Source organism: Oryza glaberrima, chromosome 12 (assembly GCF_000147395.1).
Source record: "Oryza glaberrima chromosome 12, OglaRS2, whole genome shotgun sequence".
In the NCBI taxonomy this organism is placed as follows: Eukaryota; Viridiplantae; Streptophyta; class Magnoliopsida; order Poales; family Poaceae; genus Oryza; species Oryza glaberrima.
The window spans coordinates 481,325-503,500 of record NC_068337.1 but is presented as its reverse complement, the minus strand read 5'-3'; the positions used below and the strand labels follow the sequence as shown (position 1 = coordinate 503,500).

The 22,176-nt window shown below is 45.7% G+C and overlaps 3 protein-coding genes and 1 pseudogene across 4 annotated transcripts; 1 reads left to right on the top strand and 3 right to left on the bottom strand.

The window, feature by feature from the left end:
• Positions 1–3,429: 3,429 nt before the first annotated feature.
• On the top strand, positions 3,430–5,560 carry LOC127756969 (uncharacterized; annotated as a pseudogene).
• Positions 5,561–7,211: 1,651 nt separating this feature from the next.
• LOC127756434 (probable leucine-rich repeat receptor-like protein kinase IMK3) lies at positions 7,212–11,019 on the bottom strand. The gene is made up of 2 exons (XM_052281765.1): positions 8,774–11,019; positions 7,212–8,175 (listed from the first exon to the last, which is right to left on the bottom strand). Exons 1-2 carry the CDS (start codon positions 10,548–10,550, stop codon positions 7,535–7,537), a joined length of 2,418 nt encoding a protein of 805 aa, XP_052137725.1. The 5' UTR covers positions 10,551–11,019; the 3' UTR covers positions 7,212–7,534.
• A 1,913-nt stretch (positions 11,020–12,932) lies between these two features.
• Positions 12,933–13,982, bottom strand: LOC127756312 (PRA1 family protein B2-like). The gene has a single exon (XM_052281688.1). The coding sequence runs from the start codon at positions 13,899–13,901 to the stop codon at positions 13,239–13,241; it is 663 nt and encodes a 220-aa protein (XP_052137648.1). The 5' UTR covers positions 13,902–13,982; the 3' UTR covers positions 12,933–13,238.
• Positions 13,983–15,641: 1,659 nt separating this feature from the next.
• LOC127756313 (uncharacterized) lies at positions 15,642–17,624 on the bottom strand. 2 transcript variants are annotated; one of them, XM_052281690.1, is made up of 3 exons: positions 17,406–17,624; positions 16,374–16,574; positions 15,642–16,078 (listed from the first exon to the last, which is right to left on the bottom strand). In XM_052281690.1, exons 1-3 carry the CDS (start codon positions 17,514–17,516, stop codon positions 16,043–16,045), a joined length of 348 nt encoding a protein of 115 aa, XP_052137650.1. In that variant the 5' UTR covers positions 17,517–17,624; the 3' UTR covers positions 15,642–16,042. The 2 variants fall into 2 exon arrangements, with proteins under 2 accessions (XP_052137650.1, XP_052137649.1); XM_052281689.1 differs by lacking the exon at positions 15,642–16,078 and adding an exon at positions 16,089–16,282.
• Between the last annotated feature and the right edge of the window lie 4,552 nt (positions 17,625–22,176).

Here is a 22,176-nt window from a genome sequence, read left to right as displayed (position 1 = left end):
GAGGAAGACGACATGTGGGCCCCCGGCAACAGTGAGAGGAGGGACTGAGGGAGGCTTTCTACACTTGCTCTGCTGCTGCTAGGCCGAAGGGGAAAGGAAGAAAGCAGAGAGGACGGAAAACAAATTTCATTGTAATTGGTCCAGGAAGGAGGGAGGATTTTAATTAATTTTCTATTTAAATTAATCACTAAAATGATCTTTGAATTTTCAAAAACACTTCCAGTGCTCAAATAATTTAAAAATATCATGAAAATAATTTAAAAAAATCATGAAAACAAATATTAATAATTACTAAAATATTCTTTGTATTATTAAAATTAATGATTGGAAAATTCCAAAGAGTATAATTAATTATGGAGAATTTAATTATGATTAAATATAGCCATGTTTTAATTAGGAAATTTTATTTCTCATATTAAACTTCACTTGTAAATTAATGAAATTTAATATAAATTTCAAAAAAAAAATTACAAATCACTGGAACGAAAATCAGGGTGTGACAAAACACAAATCCTCAAAAAAGAGCGCAACAACAAGCAGAACATGAATCGTATCCAAGACCTAACACACCCGAAATTTTTTTAAAAAAAACATCTACCATCTTCAGTGCCACCGATTGGCTGCTCTCCTTGCTCCACCTTCAGATGGATGGCGACTCGTATCCCTCTGCTCCACATGGCTGGATTCGCCAGCGAGATTTTACTTAATTTTCTTCATGTTGCAACACATAAGCACTTTTTTTAGAAAAAATCTAAACGGACGGGATCTATCGTAGGGGGGCGCTGATACGCGACTAGTCACGCGGCGCTCCGCATGCGCGATCAGCTGCCCCCTAGTCTATACTACTATATGTATATACTTTATATATGTACTTATAAACTTTGTATACACGTATATATATAATTTTTTATATGTATATATTTTTAATGTATAAAAAAATTACACATGTATATAAAGTTTTGTGTGCGTAAGTATAAAAAAACCAAAACAATGCGTGTATATAAAATTTATATATGTACGTATAAAAGCCCCAAAAATACATGTATATAAACTTTATATATGTACAAAATTGGTATACGTACGTATAAAAACAAAAAAAATACATGTATACAAAGTTTGTATTTGTATAAAATTGGTATACGTATGTATAAAAACCTAAAAAAAATACATGCATACAAATATTATATATGTGTATACAAAGTTTACATACATACGTATTAAAACCGAAAAAGCGAAAAAGATACAGAAAAAAATAAAAAAGAAAAAAACGAAACGGAAGGCAGGAAGAAAAACAGAAAAAACCAAAAAAGAAGCGAAACTGAAAAAAAAAAAAGGGAAAAAAGGGGTCCTCCGCGCAGAGCTGTCCGCCGGCCCCTCTCCGCGCGCGACTGCCTGCCTTCCGTCGCCGCCGCCGCCTACCCTCGACTACTGACCTACCTTTCTCCGTCGGCCGCGGGAGCCCAGCGCAACTGCACCATCTCCTCGTACCCTTTCCTGGGCAAGGCCGGGAGGGTTTCCGCCGCCTGTTGCCCGGACGTTGCTGCATGACGATGGAAGATGGAAGCTGTCCTTCACCAGCCACCCCCAGCCAAGCCGAAGATTACCAATCATGGACACTGAAGCAGAAGCTTGAGGATCTAATCAACTGTGATGCTATCCATGGTGTCATGCCAAAAAATCCTAAATATAAAGCATATTTCGAGGAAAAGTTCGAGGTACGTATTTTCTTCGATCCATCATCCATGGATGCAAATTAATTAATTAATTATTTTTGACCTCACCAGCATATATATATATATATATTTATTTATTTATTTATTTCATTGAATGATGCAATCGATCGATGGATCAATGTATCATAAATATTATTGCTATTGTAGGAGAAGTTAAGTAAGTACGTTCGTGTTGTATTGCCGAAACTGCGTCCAGCAATTCAGAAGGATAGCTTGAAGCAATTCTATCAAGTCTATAATTGTTGGTCTGGTTTCAATCTCCGCACAAGTTAAAATTTTACATTACTGCAGGCTTCCAACTAGCAACAATTTATGTGCCTGCCTGACATAGGAAAAAAAAAGATTAATTGGATCCATGCTACTACAACTTTGCAAAATTAAAAAAAAAATACCACTACTATTCGTCATATTGGCTACATGCCACTAAAAATTTCTAAAATTGAAACCATGCCAATGAAAATTTTTAAAATTGAAATCATGCCACTCCCATCCCTTTTTCTGTTTCCTCTCTCACGCCGTCTCCATTCCCGTCCTCATCCCCCTTCCGCGAGGAGGCGGAGGCCGCCCTGCACTCTTGTCCATCAGCGCCGGCGACGCAACGGAGCGCCACCCAGCGGCGAGCTCGGAGAAGAAGATGGTGGGCGGAGGAGGAGGGAGCAGGTCGCCGGCGCCGAGTGAGGCTGACGTACCTCACCCGCGACCACCGCTGGAGGGCTCGGGAACCGCCGCCGCCGTCCTTGACGCCATCTGCAGCGAGAGGTCTATGGAGCTGTCGCTGCCGCCGTCCTCGACACCATCCGCGCGGGAGGGCTCGGGAGTCATCCACACCGGAGGGCTCAGGAGCCGCTGCCGCCGTCCTCGACACCATCTGTGGCGGGAGGGCTCGGGAGCCGCCACCGCGGCCTTTGTCCTCGATCTATGACGGGAGGTCTCGAGAGCTACCGCCATCGCCACCGCCGTCCTCGACGCCATCTGCGGCGGGAGGTCTCTGGAGCTATCGCCGTCGCAGTCCTCGATGCCATCCACGCGGGAGGGCTTGGGAGCCGCCGCCCCTGTCCTCGATCCGCGACGGGAGGTCTCGAGAGCTGCCACCACTGCCGTCCTTGACGCCATCTACGGCAGGAGTGCTCGGGAGCCGCCGCCGCTGTCCTCTTTGCAGTCGCGCCGGATGGAGGAAAAGATGGGGAGATGAAATTGACATGTGGGACGGGAACGGAGACGGCGTGAGAGAGGAGATGGAAAAAGGGATGAGAGTGGCATAGTTCCAATTTTAGAAATTTCTAGTGGCATATAGTCAATATGACGAATAATAGTGGTATTTTTTTAATTTCACAAAGTTGCAGTGGCATGGATCCAATTAACAAAAAAAAAGTCTTTCTACTACACTTGACAAATGGCAGTAGTGGGCAATTTTAAAATGATAGATAACACATTAATTTCACGATCTCTCTCTCGATGAACACACTGGCAGCATTTTCATAATACAAATTTATGTTTTTGAAAAACAAAAACAAAAAAAAAAGATAAAATGCACAAACGGGCGTGTTTTCAATGAAAATCAATGTTTGAATAAAACCGAAACCGTATTTGATTATGCTAGATAAGCGAAAAAAAGAAATAAAAGGCAACCGAGCCGATCCCCCTTTGGAGCGGCAAACAAACCCTAGCTGAGTTGAGTCGTTCGAATTGAGGAGGGATGGAGGGCGGAAGCGGCGGCGATTCCCAGCGGTTCGGGAAGATGGTTGTCGAATCCAAATTCAGGAGGAAGAGGCGGCGAGGAGGGACGACTATGATCCTTGCAGGCACAACGGACACTGAAGGAATGATGGATCAAGAAGAAGAGGAGGAGGAGGAGGACGACCAGCCTGCTGATGTTCTTGAGGATAGGAAGCATCAACCTGCTGATGTTCTTGAGGATAGGAAGCATCAACCTGCTGATGTTCTTGAGGATAGGAAGCATCGAGATGGATCCATCTACAGGGGTACTGATTACTGGAGTATCTATTATCGTATCGCCGATACCAACGAAAGTAAGAGACTTCTCCTCCTCCTCCATTCCTACCGAATCCAATCTCCTTTCTTAGTTCTATTATCGTTCGAATCCCCTTGATTCCTCCCTAATTTTTTTTGTGTGTATATTGATTGATTGTGTGTATTTGGCTGGCTCAGCTCATTGAGCTGATATACTAAGAATAAATTTCACAAAACTACATGTTTTATGGTTCAAGTTGCAGAAAACCACACACATTTTGACACTTGGCACTTAAGAACATATATTTTGGTAGTTTAGTATCACAAAACCACACTATCGATGAATGGATTCACCTATGAGATGACGTGGTTGTTCCATCTAGGATGAGGACGTAGCATCCTATTAATTTCGTGCGATTGCTGGTAATAGGATGCCATGTCCTCGTCCTAGGTGAAACAGTCACGTCATCTCGCGGATGAATCCATTCATTGATTGTGTGGTTTTGTGAAACTACACTACCAAAATATATGTATTTAAGTGCTAAGTGTCAAAATGTGCGTGGTTTTCTGCAACTTGGACTACAAAACGTGTAGTTTTGTGAAATTTACTCATATACTAATTTGGATGCCCTATTATATTGCACAAAATTTCCCCTTCTTCCTCTTGCCCCCTCTAGCTATGGCGCACTCCCGCTACGTTGCTCCATATCTACTCTAGATTAGGAGCCAACCTAGGGTGTCATAGACAGCCGGAGCGGAAGAGAATTGGCAAAATTATCTAAACCGGTATATTAGCCTGATGTACATCATCCCGGTGCTTTTTCTTCTTCTTTAAATCCATGCGTATGCCTAAGACAACCAAATTTCCAGAAACTCAGTAATGGCTAGTGCTATCCATCACCCAATCTACTTACTGCTTCTACAAATTTAACTCGCTGATTATATTAATAATTTTTATATAGTTATTCAGTGTTTTTACATGTCGCTATCTGATTGTTGTATCAGCTCCATTGAAGCCGATGATGCTGTCTGATCCGACCACGGATTGTCGGCCCAACTGGTCTGGTTGCATCGTCCACTCAGGTTGTTCCATGTTGCAGATCTTCTCACTCAAGCTGGTCTCCATGGCTGCCCCTGCTATTGGTGATGGCCCCATTCAAGTGTACGGCTTCATGGCTGTTTGAGATTATATGGATTGCTTGCGCAACTGCGTCTTCAACCGCGGTCGTGACAAACCTTTCATTGTCAACCTCTCCGATCCCTTTATACTCTTGTCTGGCCCTAAGAGAGGCATTGGGATGGAAACTCCTGCACTGCTTGAGTACGACATAAGGATCAAGAGAGGAGATGGAGAAGATGATGATCTCCAGCTCATAAATGGAGCTGCCACCATCAGTGAGACCGAGCTACCCCCGCCATATGCCCAAGCTTACACCCGACGGATTGCCGGCGACTACGGTTCCGTGAACATTAGCTTAGCACTTCTCCACAACGCCATAGAGGCCACGATGCACATCCAGATAACCGAAGTGCGTGGCAGTGGGGGCTTCGACATGTCTATGGCTTGTCGTGTCGGTCAAATACCCGATGAAATCAAGCTCTTTGAAAGTGTTGCCATTGCCAAGCCGTGTCAGCTAAACAAGAGGTTTGTGCTTGCCATTGTCAAGCGCGGCATCTTGGTGTTAGACTTGAAGGTTAAGCGGAGTGACGCCTCAGAGGAGGAGGAGCCAGTCTGTATGCTCCGTGGCTTGAAGGCAAAAGCACATGGCCAAGTCATCCTACCTATGATATTTGATTGCGCCACCATTTTGGTCAGTGTGCATTGGTCAAATCTGCCGGCCCCCATGTTAGACTAGCCACAAGGTTCTTTTTTTTTCTTTGTTAGCTTCTTTATATATATAGCTTATGCAAATTCTTTTTTTTATTTACTTGTGTATGTTTGCTAGCCATCTATCTGTAACTTGCAAGTTAGTATGCAAATGATTTGGTTTAAAAATGCCTTATCCAGGAGTGTATTACTGAATCTGGTAATTTTGCTCAGTAACCTTAAAGAAAAAAGAAGTGGTCAAGTGTTGGAATGTTAGTAATATAAATGGTTGTTTCAGGTACCCATTCATGCTGGTGTCAACAAATAACAATATACTAGGCAAAACACTGTGCAAAATTGAATGGTGGTGCGGGAAAAAAAATACTACCTCCGTTTTTTTAATAGATGACGCTGTTGATGTTTTGTCACACGTTTGAACATTCGTTTTATTCAAAAAATTTATGTAATTATAATTTGTTTTGTTGTGAATTGTTTTATCACTCAAAGTACTATAAGCATGATTTATATCTTATACATTTGCATAAAATTTTCACATTCATTCAATAAGTGAAATCTTTCTTCTGCAGGTGTTACAAACTGCTGTTCGCCACAGATTAGCAAAAGTCCAGGGGTATCTAAAAGCAAAGAAAGGCAGCATTAGAGGAAATTTGATGGGGAAGCGTGTTGATTTCTCAGCTCGTACTGTCATCACACCGGATTCAAATATTACAATGAATTGGTAGTGCCATGGAGTATTGCTTTGAACCTTACATACCCAGAAACTGTTACTCCATATAACTTTGAAGGTAAAATGCTTTACTGTTATTGAGGCATGATCACTGTTTTTTAATGATCACTTATCCTTCCCCTGGGAAGATAGGTCCAAAGTACATTATCTGGGGAGACGCTCAAAGGCTTGATCTTTGTTATGTGAAGAAAAGAACTGATCAATATCTGGAACTGTGTTACAATGCGAGTACCAACATTGTTTCAGAATCTGATTTACTGATGGTCACATGACAATAGTGTCTTCTATATTAGTCTCCTCATCTGGTGTTTTATTTTGTCAGGTGGAAAGGCACCTTGATGATGGGGATTTTGTTCTTTTCAATCGGCAACCCAGTCTTCACAAAATGTATATCATGGGGCATCGCATTAAAATCATGCCCTATTCAACCTTCCACTTAAACTTGTCCGCCACTTCGCCGTACAATGCAGTTTTTGATGGGGATAAAATGAATATGCATGTTCCTCAGTCATTTGATGGGGATGAAATGAATATGCATTAATAAGTAGGCGATGGAGATGGGCGGTGATGATGATGGCACGTCACAGTGAACTATGTCTAGTGCTGTGTCTGCTTGGCGTGAAATGTTGTCAATTCTTCAGTAGTAGTTGGTTCTCAACAGCGATTTATCCATGTCCTGTCAAACAGTTAGTTTTCCACGATTTATATAATTGTCCAATGTTTGGAAGTTCCTGAAACAGTTTACACGATCTGTATGATTAGTTAAAAAAGCGTGTTAATTTTACACTTTTACAATCCATGCACTTCAGTTAAGCATTGGTCGGCACTTTCTGCTAATCTGAAAAGCTCATGCCAGCACGCGGCTATGCATTGTCCAGGATATACATGACATATTCAGAAACAAGCTATGATTATCACTTGTTTCCCATCATCGACATGGATCTACAACACACACAGAGAGTACTACAGTAGATCAGTAAGGAAGGCATTGTGGTATTTGTAATTGATATTCTGATAGAGCGATTCAGTTCTGTTGCAAATAATAATATTTGCCTATACAAGAAGCTTCAAAAACAACATAGACGAATAATGTCTACCACTTACTAATACTACTACTGCTAAGCTTTCAAATAAATCAAAGAATTCATAAATGAAATATAGGAGTATCTCTGTTTCTACTCTCTAGCTGCTCTGTTTCTAGTCTCTAGCTGATTGACAAGTTCATTTCCTTCGATTTCGTCTTCAAATTCTGCTCAAGAGCACAGCTGTTGCATACTACTCATTGCCTGCAGAAGCAGCAGCCACATGCCCTGCGCCACCTTCGTCGCTCGGCCCGGCGCCGCCCTCCGGCCCCGGCCTGATCTGCTCGAGCTGCCGGAGCACCTCCCGGGCATCAGGTCTCACCGACGGCGACTGGTCCACGCAGTGCAGCGCCAGCTTCAGCGTGTCCACGAGCTCGTCGCCCGCGGGCCCATTGTCGCCGTCGCGCATCAGCTCGAGGTCGAACACCTCGCTGGTCCACTCCTCCTTGACAATGGACGCCACCCACTGCGGCAGGTCCATGCCGTTGGTGGTCTCGGCGGGGGATTTGCCGGTGAGGAGCTCGAGGATGATGACGCCGAGGCTGTACACGTCGGTCTTGGCACTGGCCTTCTTGAGCTTGGACAGCTCGGGGGCGCGGTAGCCGAGGGCGCCGGCGGCGGCGAGGACGTTGGAGTTGGCAGCAGTTGTCATGAGGCGGGAGAGGCCGAAGTCGGCGATCTTGGGGTTGGAGTGGTCGTCGAGGAGGACATTGCTGGCGGTGAGGTTGCCGTGGACGATGGTCATGTCGTCGTGGAGGAAAGCCAGGCCACGGGCTGTGCCCTTGGCGATCGTCATCCGCGTCTCCCAGCTGATCGGAGTGTTGGGCGCGCGAGCTGCATATTCACGTTATGCCATCAGGACGAAATGTTAGTGTCACCGTGTCAGAGTTATGCAGATTTTCAGTTCATCAGGATGAAATTTCAGAGCCAGAAAGCTGAATAATGTTGATAAAACAGTGCTACTAAAACAAAAGCCTGTCATTTAGTTCACCAATAGTCCACATATTAGCCTCAAAACTACATAGGGAATATGTTAACTTGTTTAACTGAACAAGACACTCTTTTACTGAACTTTTTGCACTGACCATGAAGACATGTAGCGCTGTCCAAAATTTTCAGAAGGCGTGTAATGCTCAATCTCTAAATTGGCATGGGATGCTCATTGTTATGCTAAATAAAAAAGGTACTCAGCACTGTACAAAATTTTCAGATGTATCAAATCTACTTGATTTCAGCTGAATCAGTGTTAGCACTTCCAGAATTTGCAAATGTTCAGACTACAACGTTTTCTCAAATGTTCAGAGTAGTTTCAGTTGAAAGCAGAAGTAAAAGCTTTAGAATGCATACAGTTTATCAATTGCATTGTCTTCCTAATTAATAGTATCAAGATCAAATGCACAAGAAGAAGAGTAGTGAGTGAGTGAGTACTGACCGTGGAGGAACTGGGAGAGGCTGCCATTGGGCATGAAGTCGAGGACGAGGAGCTTCTCGCCCTTGGGTCCGAGGTAGTAGGCCCTGAGAGGCAGCAGGTTGGGGTGGCGGATCTTGCCGAGCACCGCCGCCTCTGACTCGAAGTCCTTGTGTCCCTTGGTGATCTTCTCCCTCAGCCGCTTCACCGCCACGAGGCTGCCGTCCTCCAGCGTCGCCTTGTACACCGTCCCGTACGTGCTCTTCCCCATTATCTCCGCCGTCGCGCACAGCAGGTCGTCCGCCGTGAACGCCATCGGCCCGTCGAAGTGCACCAGCTTCCCTCCCACCTCTCCCCCCGACTCCACCTCCGCCGCCCCCGACCCCGGCTTCTCGCCTCGCCCGCCCCCCGCCGCGCCTCCGGCGCCGCCACCGGCTGCCTTGCTGCTCGTCGTCTGCTTCCCGCCGCTTCCGGACCTCTTCTTCGTCAAGAAACAGAGCAGCAGGCAGCAGAGCGCCAGCAAGAGCAGGATGCCGACCACGATTCCGGCGATGATCAGCGCGAGCTCCTTGGTCGTGAACTTCCGGTGGCGTCCTGTGGTCTCCACCCCTTGCACTGGTGATGCTGGCGCAGATGGCGCCGGAGACGGCGACGCCGGGCAGGGCACGGATGCAGAGTAGCCGCAGAGCTGGAAGTTTCCGGCGAAGGCGGAAGGCCCGAATTTCTGCGCGAGCGAGGCTGGCACTTGGCCGGAGAGGTTGTTGTTGGAGACATTGAATGCTTGGAGAGTGGTGGTGAGGTTGGACAGGCTGGCCGGGATCTCGCCGGTGAGGGCGTTGCCGGAGAGGTCGAGCGTCTTGAGGTCGGCGAGCGAGCCGAGCCTGTCGGGGATGGTGGCGTTGAGCCTGTTGCCGGAGAGGTCCATCACCTGCAGCTTCTGGAGGCCGGCGAGTGACTGCGGTATCTGGCCATCGAGCGAATTGTGCGAGAGCTCGAGGACGGCGAGGTTGTAGGTCCCGGTGATGGATTCCTTGAGCGAGGAGGAGGGCGCCCTGGAGCCAGCGAAGGTGTCTGGGATGTGGCCGGACAGCTTGTTGTGCGAGAGGGAGAGGAAGACGAGCGAGGGCGAGGCGGCGAGCTCGGATGGGATGTCGCCGGAGATGGTGTTGTGGCTGAGGTTGAGGCGCATGAGCTTGGTGGAGTTGGCGAGGGAAGGAGGAATGGCGCCGGTGAGGAGGTTGTTGCTGGCATCAAACGCCTGGAGCGCGACGCAGTTGCCAATGGAAGCGGGAACGGCGCCGGAGAAGCGGTTGTTGAAGAGGTAGACGCCGCGGAGGTCGGGGAGGAAGCCGAGGGAGGTGGGGATGGGGCCGGAGATGGCGTTGTCGTGGAGGCTGAGGCGGCGGAGCTGGGTGAGCTGGCCGATGCGCTCGGAGAGAGTGCCGGCGAGGCCGCGCCATGGGAGGGTGATGGCGACGACCTTGCCCTGGACGCACTTGATGCCGACCCATGCGCCGGAGCAGGCGCCGAGGCCGGTGTCGTTCCAGGAGCGGAGGAAGGCATAGGGGTCGGTGAGGTCGTGCTTGATGGCCTGTAGGCCCTGGTAATCCGCCTGGCTGATGACGACGCCGTCGCCTGCGGCGTGGTCGTGGAGGTGTTGGTGGTGGGCGGCGGCGGCGGCAGCGAGCGAGGGGAGGAGTGTTACAGTAAGGAGGAGGAGAAGTGTGCAGCGATGGTGGGCGGTGGCGGGGAATGGTCTGAGCATGGCTGGTGGTGCTCGTCGGCGGCGTGGTCCTTGCATTATGTGATGGATAGGATTGAGTAGAGCGGAAGGAAAATGTTGGTGGTAGCGACTAGCGAGTCGAGTCGAGTCGAGTCGAGTCGAGTAGAGGTGGAGGAAGAAGAAGACTGAAGCGTAGTATGTGGCGAGACAGAGAGAGGAGGAGGAGATTAGCAGAGGCGAGCAACGGCTAGTAGGAGGCGGCGAGGGCGCACGGGACACGACTGAGCGCGAGGAATGCTGCCTGCTACGCCCGTAATGGGCCCCCACTATCAACCAACGGCTACTTCCCCCTCCTTTGTTTTGTTTTTTGTTTTTCCCATTCTTTAAGGACAGGATTTTTTGTTGTGTTATGTTTGGGCAGAGAGAGAAGCCGAAGCAACGGGTAGGATGGACTGACTGTGGACCCGACCTTACTAAGTTGGACCAGCTGTTGCGTTTCCTTGGGCCGACAAGCTCCCATCTTGTCCAGCTTCTTGGACTTGCACACATAAACACTCCAGGTGCTTCTGCCCCCACCAAATTACCTTCACACATGTTCAGGACATAAACCCACCTGGAAGATTTGCCATGTAGTAGTACTGTAGTAATTTAGGGTGACACCTCTAAAAACAAAATTTACTGTCAAGAACACCCAAGAGAATGAATTGAGCCTTATAATATTAGCTACTACAGTATGTTTTACATATGACCATCTAGGATGTGGATAGCAATAGCGGATCTAGTTACACGAGACAAATGGGGATGTAAGGCGTGAGAAATTCACCCAATTTGATGAATATAAGTTAGGGCAGCAGCACAGCAGAGAATTGTAGTAGTGGCGGGGAGTATATCTTGTCTCGCATAGGGGTGGCTGCAAGGCGGGACGGGGCTGAGATGGACAGGAACGCCCCCGCTCGCCACATTTTCCCCTCATTCTGGCCCTGCATTTGCCACTGGGCGAAAAACCTCACCCGTTCTCGCCCTCGCAAGGGACCTAGCGGGTGGGCGAGGCCCCGCACCACCCAGATGATTAGCAACTGCGAGAAACCTACTGTGGCGACTAGAGGCGGTGCACTACGACAAGGTGACGGTTGGGGGGTGGTGACAAGGTGTTTACGGCTGTCGGGGTGGTGGATCGTGAGGAGGCGACGCTGGCTGGGAATAGCAGCGAAGAGGCAGCACTAGCTTAAGGCAGTGATAGCTGGGGATGGCGCACGAAGAGGCAAGTTGGCTGGAGGTGACACGCTAGGAGGGAGAGACATGAGAGTCAGAGAGGAGAGAGTGGCGATTGGATAGGGATTTGGGAAAAATTAGGGTTTTGCTTATAATCCTTCACCTAATATGCCAAATGGGCTTTACAATGTGCTATCTTTTGACTTGTAACTCATACCTTCAGGGCCCCGCGAGTCAACTCCCATCCCCGCCCTCGCCCCCGCTCACCTGCGGGTGAGAATTTCCCCCTACCCCCGACCCCATAGGGGCAGGTCACCATCGGGTCCCCGGTCACAACGGTGAAATTGCCACCCCTAGTCTCACAGGCAAGGCAACGCTAAGCGTGGCATGAAGCGAGGCAATGCACGGGTTCAAGGGCGATAGCGTGGCAACAACCTTGATCGCAACGAGGGATAACTGATAGAGTTACGTGTTATTGTGCACAGACATTGACGCGATCTGAACCATCCAAAAAGTGACGAACGGATTACAAGATTTCAGGCGACCGGTGAATAGACAAAATCCCATTGGGAAACTCTTTTGATCCCTCAAAGGGATATCCCTTGTTTGTCAAAAACCTATCCAAATATTTAGTTATGAAAAATTCTCAAAAATTTTTACAACAATCATATGATATATTTTTATACCAACCTACGAAATCTTAGGTCCAAACTCAACTTACACATTGAGATATATCAGAATTTGTCTTTTTCCCCCTTAATGTATAGGTTGAAGTTGAATTTGATTTTTGGTGAAGTGCTAGATGTCTTTTGTTTAAAAAAAGATATAACTGTTTTTATAACTATTAAGGGATTAGAATCCATTCCCCAATCTTCTTTTGAAATGGGTTTGCCAACAGACCTGGCTAAAGATGTAAGCCTGTGTCTGTGTGGCTGCTGTATGCAAGGCCTCATGAGTTCCCTGAGCTATCTATCCCCTTCGTCAACAATGATTCCTGATCCCACCCAACTGAACACGCCAAATTCCTACTCCTAATTTAAAGTTTTCTGTGCAGTATCCATGAGATTAACGTTTACCGCCAGCAGGAGCTCTTAGCCGTTTAGGTTGGCATAATATCCACCGACAAGCAGGCAAACGAAATCTCATCCTTGTATAATGTTCAAATGAAGATGCAAAATATCATATCCAACAACATTTGATTAATGTATATCATCTTTACATAATGAGATGGCTTATGAATCATCCATCAGACCAAAACAAATTTGTGAATTTTATAAGAGAACCAATAACATTGTGGCAGGATTGATGACTAATATCAGCATCAATAAATACTCTTCTTGCTCTCAAGTTTCTCATATATCAAAAAATGCAAAAGGAAACAAAACTAGATCATTGACAAATTCTTATATGTATCGTATAGCAGTATCATTCTCCCCTAATTTTTTTTTGTTCTACATCGATCACCATATGAATAAATGATAGTGTTTGTTTCATAGGTATAATATAAAAAGAATCATGACCTTTGCTTGGAATGCGCAAGGAGGAAGATTGTCATCAGACGCGGCCTCCGGTGGCGCTGGTGATGAAGGAGAGCAGGTTGACGGAGGCGGCGCCGTTGGCCTGGTCTGGCTCGTCGAGGAAGAGGTCCTCCGGGATGCGGAATGCGCCGTGCGCGCAGACGATGGCGGCGCCGAGGGCGAGCGCGGAGAAGATGAGGGATCCGACGGAGGTGAGGAAGACGACGAAGGCGGATGCGACGATGAGTCCCCCGAGGGTCTCCCTGTCGGAGAAGGTGCGTCCGAAGGCGGCGAGCGGGGGCGCGTCGGAGGGGCGGAGGAGGTAGAGGAAGCACCAGGCGGCGAGGAGGGCGAGGAGCGCGGCAAGGGAGAAGGGGTGGGCGAGGAGGGACGCGGCGAGGGAGAGGGCGACGATGGCGGCGTAGTTGACGCGGAAGTAGGCGAGGTTCTTGCGGAGGCGGGCGCCGGAGTCGGAGAGGGATTCCGGGCGGGAGAGGGCGCTGCGGTCGATGAGCTCCGGCCAGGGGCGGGCCCCGGAGAGCGCGCGCTTGACGGAGTCGAGGAGGCGGACGAGGAAGGCGCGCGTGGCGGCAGGGTTGGCGTCGGCGGAGGAGACGGAGGTGGGGGCAGGGGAGACGGTGGCGGTTGTGTTGGCGGGGAGGACGGTGGTGGGAAGGAGTGGAGGGGAGGCGGCGGCCATGGCGCTGCTGGATCTGCGGGGTGCGCGGGAGAGAGAGAGAGAGAGAGAGGAAGGAAATCTCAAGGAAGAAATGGCGGGGGTGGGTGTGGGGAGGGTGTGGGTGGTGATTTCTCAACTAATAAATCGAAATCGAAGGTTAGGAGAGACGCCACGAGCCCACGAACGGCCAACCTGACAAGTCAACGGTCAGCATCACTTTACCATTTTGCCCTTTTGCTACGCTTTTAATATATTTTTTTAATGTACCATTTTGCACGCCTAAGAGCAAGTTTAATAGTATAGCTAACTACTAGCTCCAATTCATCTATAGCCAATCTAGTAGCCCATCCATACAATAGTTACATACTATACTATTAATACTTGGTCCCCTATCATACGCACACTGCGTCTTAGAGTCTGTGCTACAGCTGGCTACAAATCTGTAGCCTGCTGCCCTTCTCTCTCCTCATTTATCTCCTTAAAATATGTTTGCAGCTGGTTTATAACCTGCTATTGTACCTGCTCTAAGGTGTTGTTTAGTTCCCAAAACAAAATTTTTCACCTGTCATCGAATGTTTGAACACATGTATGGAGTATTAAATGTAGACGAAAAAAACCAATTACACATATTGCGTGTAAATTGCGAGACGAATCTTTTAAGCCTAATTGCGTCATGATTTAACAATATGGTGCTACAATAAACATTTGCTAATGACGAATTAATTAGGCTTAATAAATTCGTCTCCCAGTTTCCTGGAGGAATATGTAATTTGTTTTGTTATTAGTCTACGTTTAATACTTCAAATGTGTGTCTGTTTATCCGATGTGACACGCAGGGAAAAAATTTGCCAACTAAACAAGGCATAAACTTATCAGCTGAATACACACAACAAAGTTGGATCATTCTGATTCTTGTGTTGATTGTTTATTGTCCATACATATAAAAGCGAGTACAATAGCATACTACAAGTCAACTGTATGCACATGCGGAGGAGAGAGGAGAAGAGAGAGAAGGAAAGTGGCTACGGATTTGTAGCCAGCTGTAGCACGGACTCCAATACGTTGTGTATGTATGAGAGGTGAGATCATATATTAATGGTGTAGTATATACTTATAGATAACTATTGTATGAATGAGCTATTAAATTGGTTATTGATGAATTGGAGCCCGTATCCTATTAAACTTGCTCGCATACCTTGTATTTCCAGGCACGCACACCTCCCAAAGTACGTGTGGACCAAACAATCAGGGTGTGTGAATTTTGCATTTGCCTAGGTGAAATGGCAATGCATCAAGAGAAAATATGGAGCAGAGATTGGCTACTCTACCTGTTGAGGCACAACAAAGGAGAGGTCATAATTAGGCAGCGAAGCCACCCTACTTGGGCCAAACACAACACCAAAAACTAGACACCAGCAAAGTTTCATGCTTAAGAACCAAACCAAACAGATAGAGACCCTTGATATGCAAGTACCAAACCACTTTACCACCAATAACCACAAATTGCAAACCTTTAACTTGTGGTTTCTACTAGCCTAGCAGGCTAGCACCAAAAAGCAGCCGCGAAAGATAAACCACATTTCTCCAATGAAGATGTCTAACGCTTAACCTCCTGTGATCAAGGGAGCAATGACCTCGCATTGCAGCAAGGCTTTCTTGGTTAATTCTGTCAGCTAAAACACTGATCTTAGGCTTGTCGTCGCACCCACCACAAACATAATATATAGGGACAACCTTAATAGACAAACACACAGAGAGCTCTCAACTCAAGCATGCCAAGTTGCATTCAGAAGCATATTTCCAGGTTCACTCGAGACTAGTACACATTACACTGATACAGCTGACTGCATTGTCCTCAAATAGGCAATGAACAAGGCATTAGGAATTATTACTCCCTCTTTCCCTAAATGTTTGACACAGTTGACTTTTTTAAACATGTTTGACCATTCGTCTTATTCAAAAAATTTTATGAAATGTGTAAAACTATATGTATACATAAAAGTATATTTAACAATAAATCAAATGATAGGAAAAGAATTAATAATTACTTAAATTTTTTTGAATAAGACGAATGGTCAAACATTTTTAAAAAAGTCAACGGCGTCAAACATTTTGGGATGGAGGGAGTAGGTTCCAAGATTCTTGAAGCCATACCATTTAACCTAAAAGGTGGTGCCATTCCATCCAAAGTCCGAGCGCTACGTAAAGAAAGATTTATTAGTGCTCATAATTAGCATGGAAAAGTATATGTGTTGTGCCTAGGATATTGTCAACTACAGAGAGGAACTAAACTGCAAAAGCCAAAATGTTGGCATTAAACAAACAACAGATGGCCCATTTACACTGATCTATTCTTGATGCAAAGCATGCAAACATTGAGCATGTTCTTGTGCACGATGGGCCTAACAAACAGCAAAGATGCAATGAGAACATGACTGTGGTTTTTATGAAGACCCATGGATGAACAATCAATGAGAAATGGGGTCTGCTTACTTTGGAATCGTAGAACTTGAGATAGAAGCGGCCCTTGGGAATGGACAGCTTTGACTCCAGGATAGAGGCAATGCCAGCACTCAGCTTCTTGTTGACGTCAGGGTTCAGCCCTCCAATGGAAACCAGCTCGCCATAAGCGGCAGGCTCCTGGGTACCTCCAAATGCCATAGGCACTGAACCCTTGAGAACAACCATCACATACTGTGGAAAGAAAAATCATTAAGCACTCTGATTAGTATGTCAACAACAAAGGTGATGCAAAATAGCTTCATTTTGTGCTGTCAACAGAAGACCAAAACATAAACTGAAGTTAATTTTCAATTTTACATAAGACAAGTCTGACATTGAAGTAACAACAAATATTTGCCATTTTTCCAGCCCACTAGCAAAAAATCTAGCTATTTCTGATACATCAAACATCGAATCAACATGTTCTTTGAAAAAGTAAAATCTGGAGTAAGTGGTTGAAGATGTCACAGCTTACAAGCATTTTAGTTTCTGATGTATACATTGAGATTATGCATAAAAGATAATTTTCTATTTGCTGAATCAAATGGAAGAACTCAAAAAATTGAGTATTTGATTTATTTTTTTTTTGGGGGGTGGGGGGGGGGGGGGGCTCGCTACTCAAAATAACTAGCAAATTTGCAAAGGAAGTCCTAAATTCCAAGAAGAATAAGAACTTTGGTCTGCCCTCTCCCAGTTTCGTCGGTGGACCTATGGCTGTATTCCCATGTGAAAATCACCATATTTGACACTAGTTGAGAGGTGAGCATTTATGCACTTGGAGATGTTCTTAGTTCCTACCTAAACTAGAATCGAATTCCCAATTTCAACAGTTACACGCCAAAGATCGATGGGGGCACTTAAACTCTAATCCTCCTCGAGTAGACGGAAGAGTAATAAATCCACTATAAGGTGCCAATCCACCAAAAGATAGCTGCAAGCTAGGAATGGAGCATGAAGAACGAAGCACGCCAAAACCTAGGGTGGGTATGGGTAGAGAAGAAGAGGAAAAGGGGAGGAGCGTACGGCCTCGGGCTTGCCGATGATGGTGGCGACGGTCTTGGAGGCGTCGGCGAGGACGGCGGAGGTGTCCACCCCATCCAGGTTCACGTTGGTCGACACGTTGAGGCAAGGCATCTTCCTTCTCCGATTCCGACTCCGTCGTCGTCGTCTGAGTCGCCCTCCCTCTTCTAGTCTTCTTCCTGCTGCGCCTCTGCGGCTCTGCCTCTACTCCCCTCCGCTCTATCCAACGCACACTGTATTATTGGGCCTGGCTTGGAGCTTATTGGGCCTCCAGCTATGATTCGCGTTGTGTCGCTGACGTAGCCCGCCGTCCCCGGTCACAGGTCCTCCACGCACGCGCCACCCCGGCGCCGGCAGCAGGCAGGCCACGCGCCAGCGACGCCGCCCGGTCGTCTGAGTCCGACGAAGCTAACTCTTCCCTAGTTCCCTTCATCCCCTGCCCTGCACGTAGTCTGTAGATGTCATGCCTAGATGGAATACTATCAGGGAACTAATAACTAAATAAAGAGAAAAGTTTTTCATGAAAGTTAAACAATATTTTTAAAGGTAAATTGGAACCATGCCATTATAATTTTATAAAGTTTAAGATATGCCATCGGTATCTCAATGACATGTAGAACCCACATGAGTCAATGACATGTGGGTCAGAATGGTATATCTCAAATTTTGCAAAATTATAATGGCATGGTTCCAATTTTCCCCCTTTTTTATTTTTTTGAAACGGCAATTTTTTTTTTGAGAATTACACAGTACAGACACTCACAACGCACGCGCACAAACACGTCGCCTACCACTAAAAGATACCACTGACGCCGCCTACCACTAAAAGATACCACTGAAAAAGATACCACTGACGTCGCCTACCACTAAAAGATACCACTGAAAGCTAGCGCCGATACCACTGACGTCGCCTACCACTAAAAGATACCACTGAAAGCTAGCGCCTATGAGCATCACAGTACAGGCGCCTCGCTGTCGACAGGTACGTCGCCTCCCACAGACGTCTCGCTGTTGATGGATACGTCGCCTACCACTGAAAGCACGACGCCGATAAATCCTGAAAAATTCGCTCCCATGAGGAGTCGAACCCAAGATCTCAGGTGCTACTGAGGCTCTTGTAACCACTAGGCAACATGCCATTTCGCTTTTAAACGGTAATTGGTACTCTCTCCGTTTCAAAATATTTGACACCGTTGACTTTTTAGTATATGTTTGATCATTCGTTTTATTTAAAAAATTTAAGTAATTATTTATTCTTTTCATATCATTTGATTTATCGTTAAATATACTTTCATATACACATATAGTTTTACATATTTCACAAATTTTTTTTGAATAAGACGAACGGTCAAACATGTGCTAAAAAGTCAACGGTGTCAAACATTTTGAAACGGAGGGAGTATTTACATGCATTATATAGAGCAAAAATTGCCAGCCATATTGGCTAGCTGTAGTACACATGTAACACAACAAGATGCCATATGCAGCCAGTACACTTGTCAAGATTAGACAAAACCATACGGCGCAACAAAATATGCCACAAAAATATAGCGGCCGATTAGATGGCATAGCATAATAGCATGTTCAATATATAGAGCAGGGCATAGTGGCTGATTGCGTTTTTCTTTAACACCATTTAAAAAGATTGGACTGCTACCACTGCATATAATGCACCCTTGAGTTGATTCTGTAGAGCTGAATGAAGAAAGTCAATTGCTTACCATATATATGAATAACATGCTTCACACTATGGATGACACTAAATATTGCCCTCATTATCACATAACCACAAAATCAGCACAGCTGTTCAAAATCACAAGCAGAGTAGAACATGAAGCACTGTTATGTTTTAAAGATTATCATTGATAACAATCATAAATTCATAAATGGAGAAACAAAATATCTCTCATTTCCGACGCAAATAGTTTTTTTTTTGAATTTCGAAATAAAGGTTCTTGTCTTGTGGGTAACGGTGCACAAATTTTTGGAATCCGGTACCAACAGGTATAATCCCCCCCAGAACTACGTATTCTTTCAGGCCTTTCAACCAATCAATACGACCTCGTAAGGCAGCTTTTGCTAAAACTCGAGCAGTTTCTTGAAAACTTGCTTCAGATATGAAACTTTGGGTATTCAGGGAAACCCTTGTTATTCCCAATAAGATTGCTCACAATAAACTTTTGGTAAAAGTTCTGTCTTGGTCGGAGTGGGGATAGCATTTCTCTTCTGCATATCTATGGAGTTTTGCAAAACCCAAACACCTCATAGATAGATATAGAGGTAGGAATTTGTCGAACGAACAAATAACATTATATTGCAGTATAAACAAAATGACCAAAATAGTTTCAAAGCATATACTATACATCCCAGTTTATGCTTGTAAGACAACTTTTTGGGTGATCAGCAATGTTTCAAACAGCACAGCAAATATATAGCTTCTCCAACGAAGTTCAGCAAATTGATATAGCCATATATACACTGACAATTCATTGCATTATCTCTACTCATAAAGAACCTGTTGTGTACAACCATATATATATACGGTATATAAAGTGCATGTCCAATAATATACGATGCCCACCACCAGTCTCGCCCCTGTTGGTCTCGTTGCCGCATCTTCGCTGCTGCTTTGCCACTGGTCATGAGAACCAATCCAAGCAACAGTGTAACATAATGGCGATTACTTACCCAATATAGTTGCAACAATAAAACTAATAATGCAAAATTGCAAAGTCGGTCATAGTTGGGTTATTAAAATTAGGCCTTAAGCTAAAATGCTCAATGAATAGCAAAACACAAAACATCACGGTCTTGAGAAATCTAATGATATAAGTTTGTTTTGAACAAAAGGTTTCCTTCCCTATGCATAACTCATTTTCTTTCTGAAATTAAACTACATTGCTACCATCCACTAATCATCAGCTAGCACGAAATTGCTTATATTGCCCTTTAAAGCTTATATTGCAATGAATGAATCTGATTCAGAAAAATGTCGCTCATCCCCTGATTAGCTACAAATCTGACTGCACCACAACTTAATACCTGTCCATAGAGGGTGGCAAACCATATTAGTTTTGCCTGGATCGGTAGTTAAAAATAAAAATTTGTATCCATGAACACCCACCTCCCAAATTTGCATCCTATAGAAAGAAGTCATCACAGTTTACCTTAGGTATTTGCTAGTGACAAATTTCATCTTTTTCCCAGCAGGTCATACCACCTAAACCCTTTGAAGCTAATGAACCAATCATTGCCAAAAGGAAACTAAGGTTAGTGCATCAACAACAGAAAGAATAAAAAGCCGTGCAGTCATTCATGCAATCCTTAACATGAATGGCAAGGCACGAAAGAAAAAAATCTACAGCACTCATTCGTGCAATCCATAACACGAATGGCAAGGAAGAAAAGCCACAGCTACAATTTAGTTTCAAGAGAAGATGTTAACCACAATTTGCATACCATGCAAATCTATGATTAACATCTAGCAAAAACAAATGCTATCCCTATTTGCAGCTCTAAAGAGACATATATATTCAGTACAAGGTCAGATAATGGGAGTCTCTATCACTTGACAGTAAATCGTAAAAAGCCACTAAATTTGATTGCTAGATAGTTTCAAGTTGTGCAACCTAAAGTTACCACTGGGTTATACAGAACTGCAAGAAATATAGCAAGCCAGTCAATTGATAGTCCAGCAGCCACCACCTTTTCCCATTCTAATTTGAGCCAGAGGTGCTAAGTTTTCTGCGTTGCCGAGCATGTCAACAGGTTTCCAATCTACATGCACTAAGAAAGAAGGCAACACGCCGAGCATGCCGAGCATGACGATGGCAACATGCTACAAAGAATGAAGTAACCCAGGGTGGAGATGGCAATGGACTGCTTGGTGATGGATCTGCTGTTCTGCAACAAATTGATCCATCCTAACCATGCTGAAACCCAGTGTTATCAGCAGAATGATCATTACAGGGGGTAAAACATTTTTGACCAGATCGATTGCTCCATTTCAGGCACAAACCATAACAGGTAGGGGAAAAGGAAGACAGTATACATGTCTTTTTTTTCACTAAATACCAGCAGAGTGGCGTCAAAGCACAAATGAATGCAAGCAAAGCTCCACTCGCTGGATGCATTGCTCTCAGAATGCCATCAAGAACAAAAAGGTTCCAGGCAGATCCACTCGCTAGATCCATTGCTCTTGAGGATGGCAGCAAGAACAATCAGGTGGCTGGGACTTGAGGGGAGGTTTACTTTGGAGAATTACCACTACACATCCGTCCGGACCGCCCAATTTCCTCAGCCGGGATCAACCACCTCGCCGTCAACCTCGAGCTCTGATCTCACAAATGGGTGTTGCGCTGCGACCAGATTAGTGCGTCCCATCGATTTCCAGCCCTAGCTCATGCCACCGCACTGCTTTCGGCCGCCGCCGGCGTTTCCCCAGGCTCCTTCTCCCTTCCCCCGATGAGCTCGCCAGATCCAGCGAGAGGCATCGGTGGGCGGACAGTTGCGGCGCGGCGAGGCTCGGGCCGCGAGCCATCATAGCAGGGGAGGGAGGGGGAGGAGGCAGCGGCAGGGAGAGCAAGGGAGGACGGCATGGGAGCAGTGGCTGGCTAGGGTTTCGGTGGGGAGGAGGATTGACCGATTGAGGTGTTCATTTTTTTCAAAAGTGCCCCTTTCTGTTCGATTTTTCGAGCGCAGTTCTATTTTGGGGTTTTTCTCTTCTTCGTATAAAGTTTTCATGCTTGTGAAGGGCCTAAAAGTAAGAACGAAA

Bases quoted from the DNA above. Each gene is read 5' to 3' on its own strand.
- LOC127756434 (XM_052281765.1), bottom strand. From the start codon at position 10,550: ATGCAAGGACCACGCCGCCGACGAGCACCACCAGCCATGCTCAGACCA. The intron at 8,176-8,773 runs GTCAGTACTCAC...GTGAATATGCAG, and splicing joins CCTCTCCCAGTTCCTCCACG to CTCGCGCGCCCAACACTCCG.
- LOC127756312 (XM_052281688.1), bottom strand. From the start codon at position 13,901: ATGGCCGCCGCCTCCCCTCCACTCCTTCCCACCACCGTCCTCCCCGCC.
- LOC127756313 (XM_052281689.1), bottom strand. From the start codon at position 17,516: ATGCCTTGCCTCAACGTGTCGACCAACGTGAACCTGGATGGGGTGGAC. The intron at 16,575-17,405 runs GTACGCTCCTCC...TTCTTTCCACAG, and splicing joins TCATCGGCAAGCCCGAGGCC to TATGTGATGGTTGTTCTCAA. The intron at 16,283-16,373 runs GTAAGCAGACCC...GCTGTTTGTTAG, and splicing joins TCAAGTTCTACGATTCCAAA to GCCCATCGTGCACAAGAACA.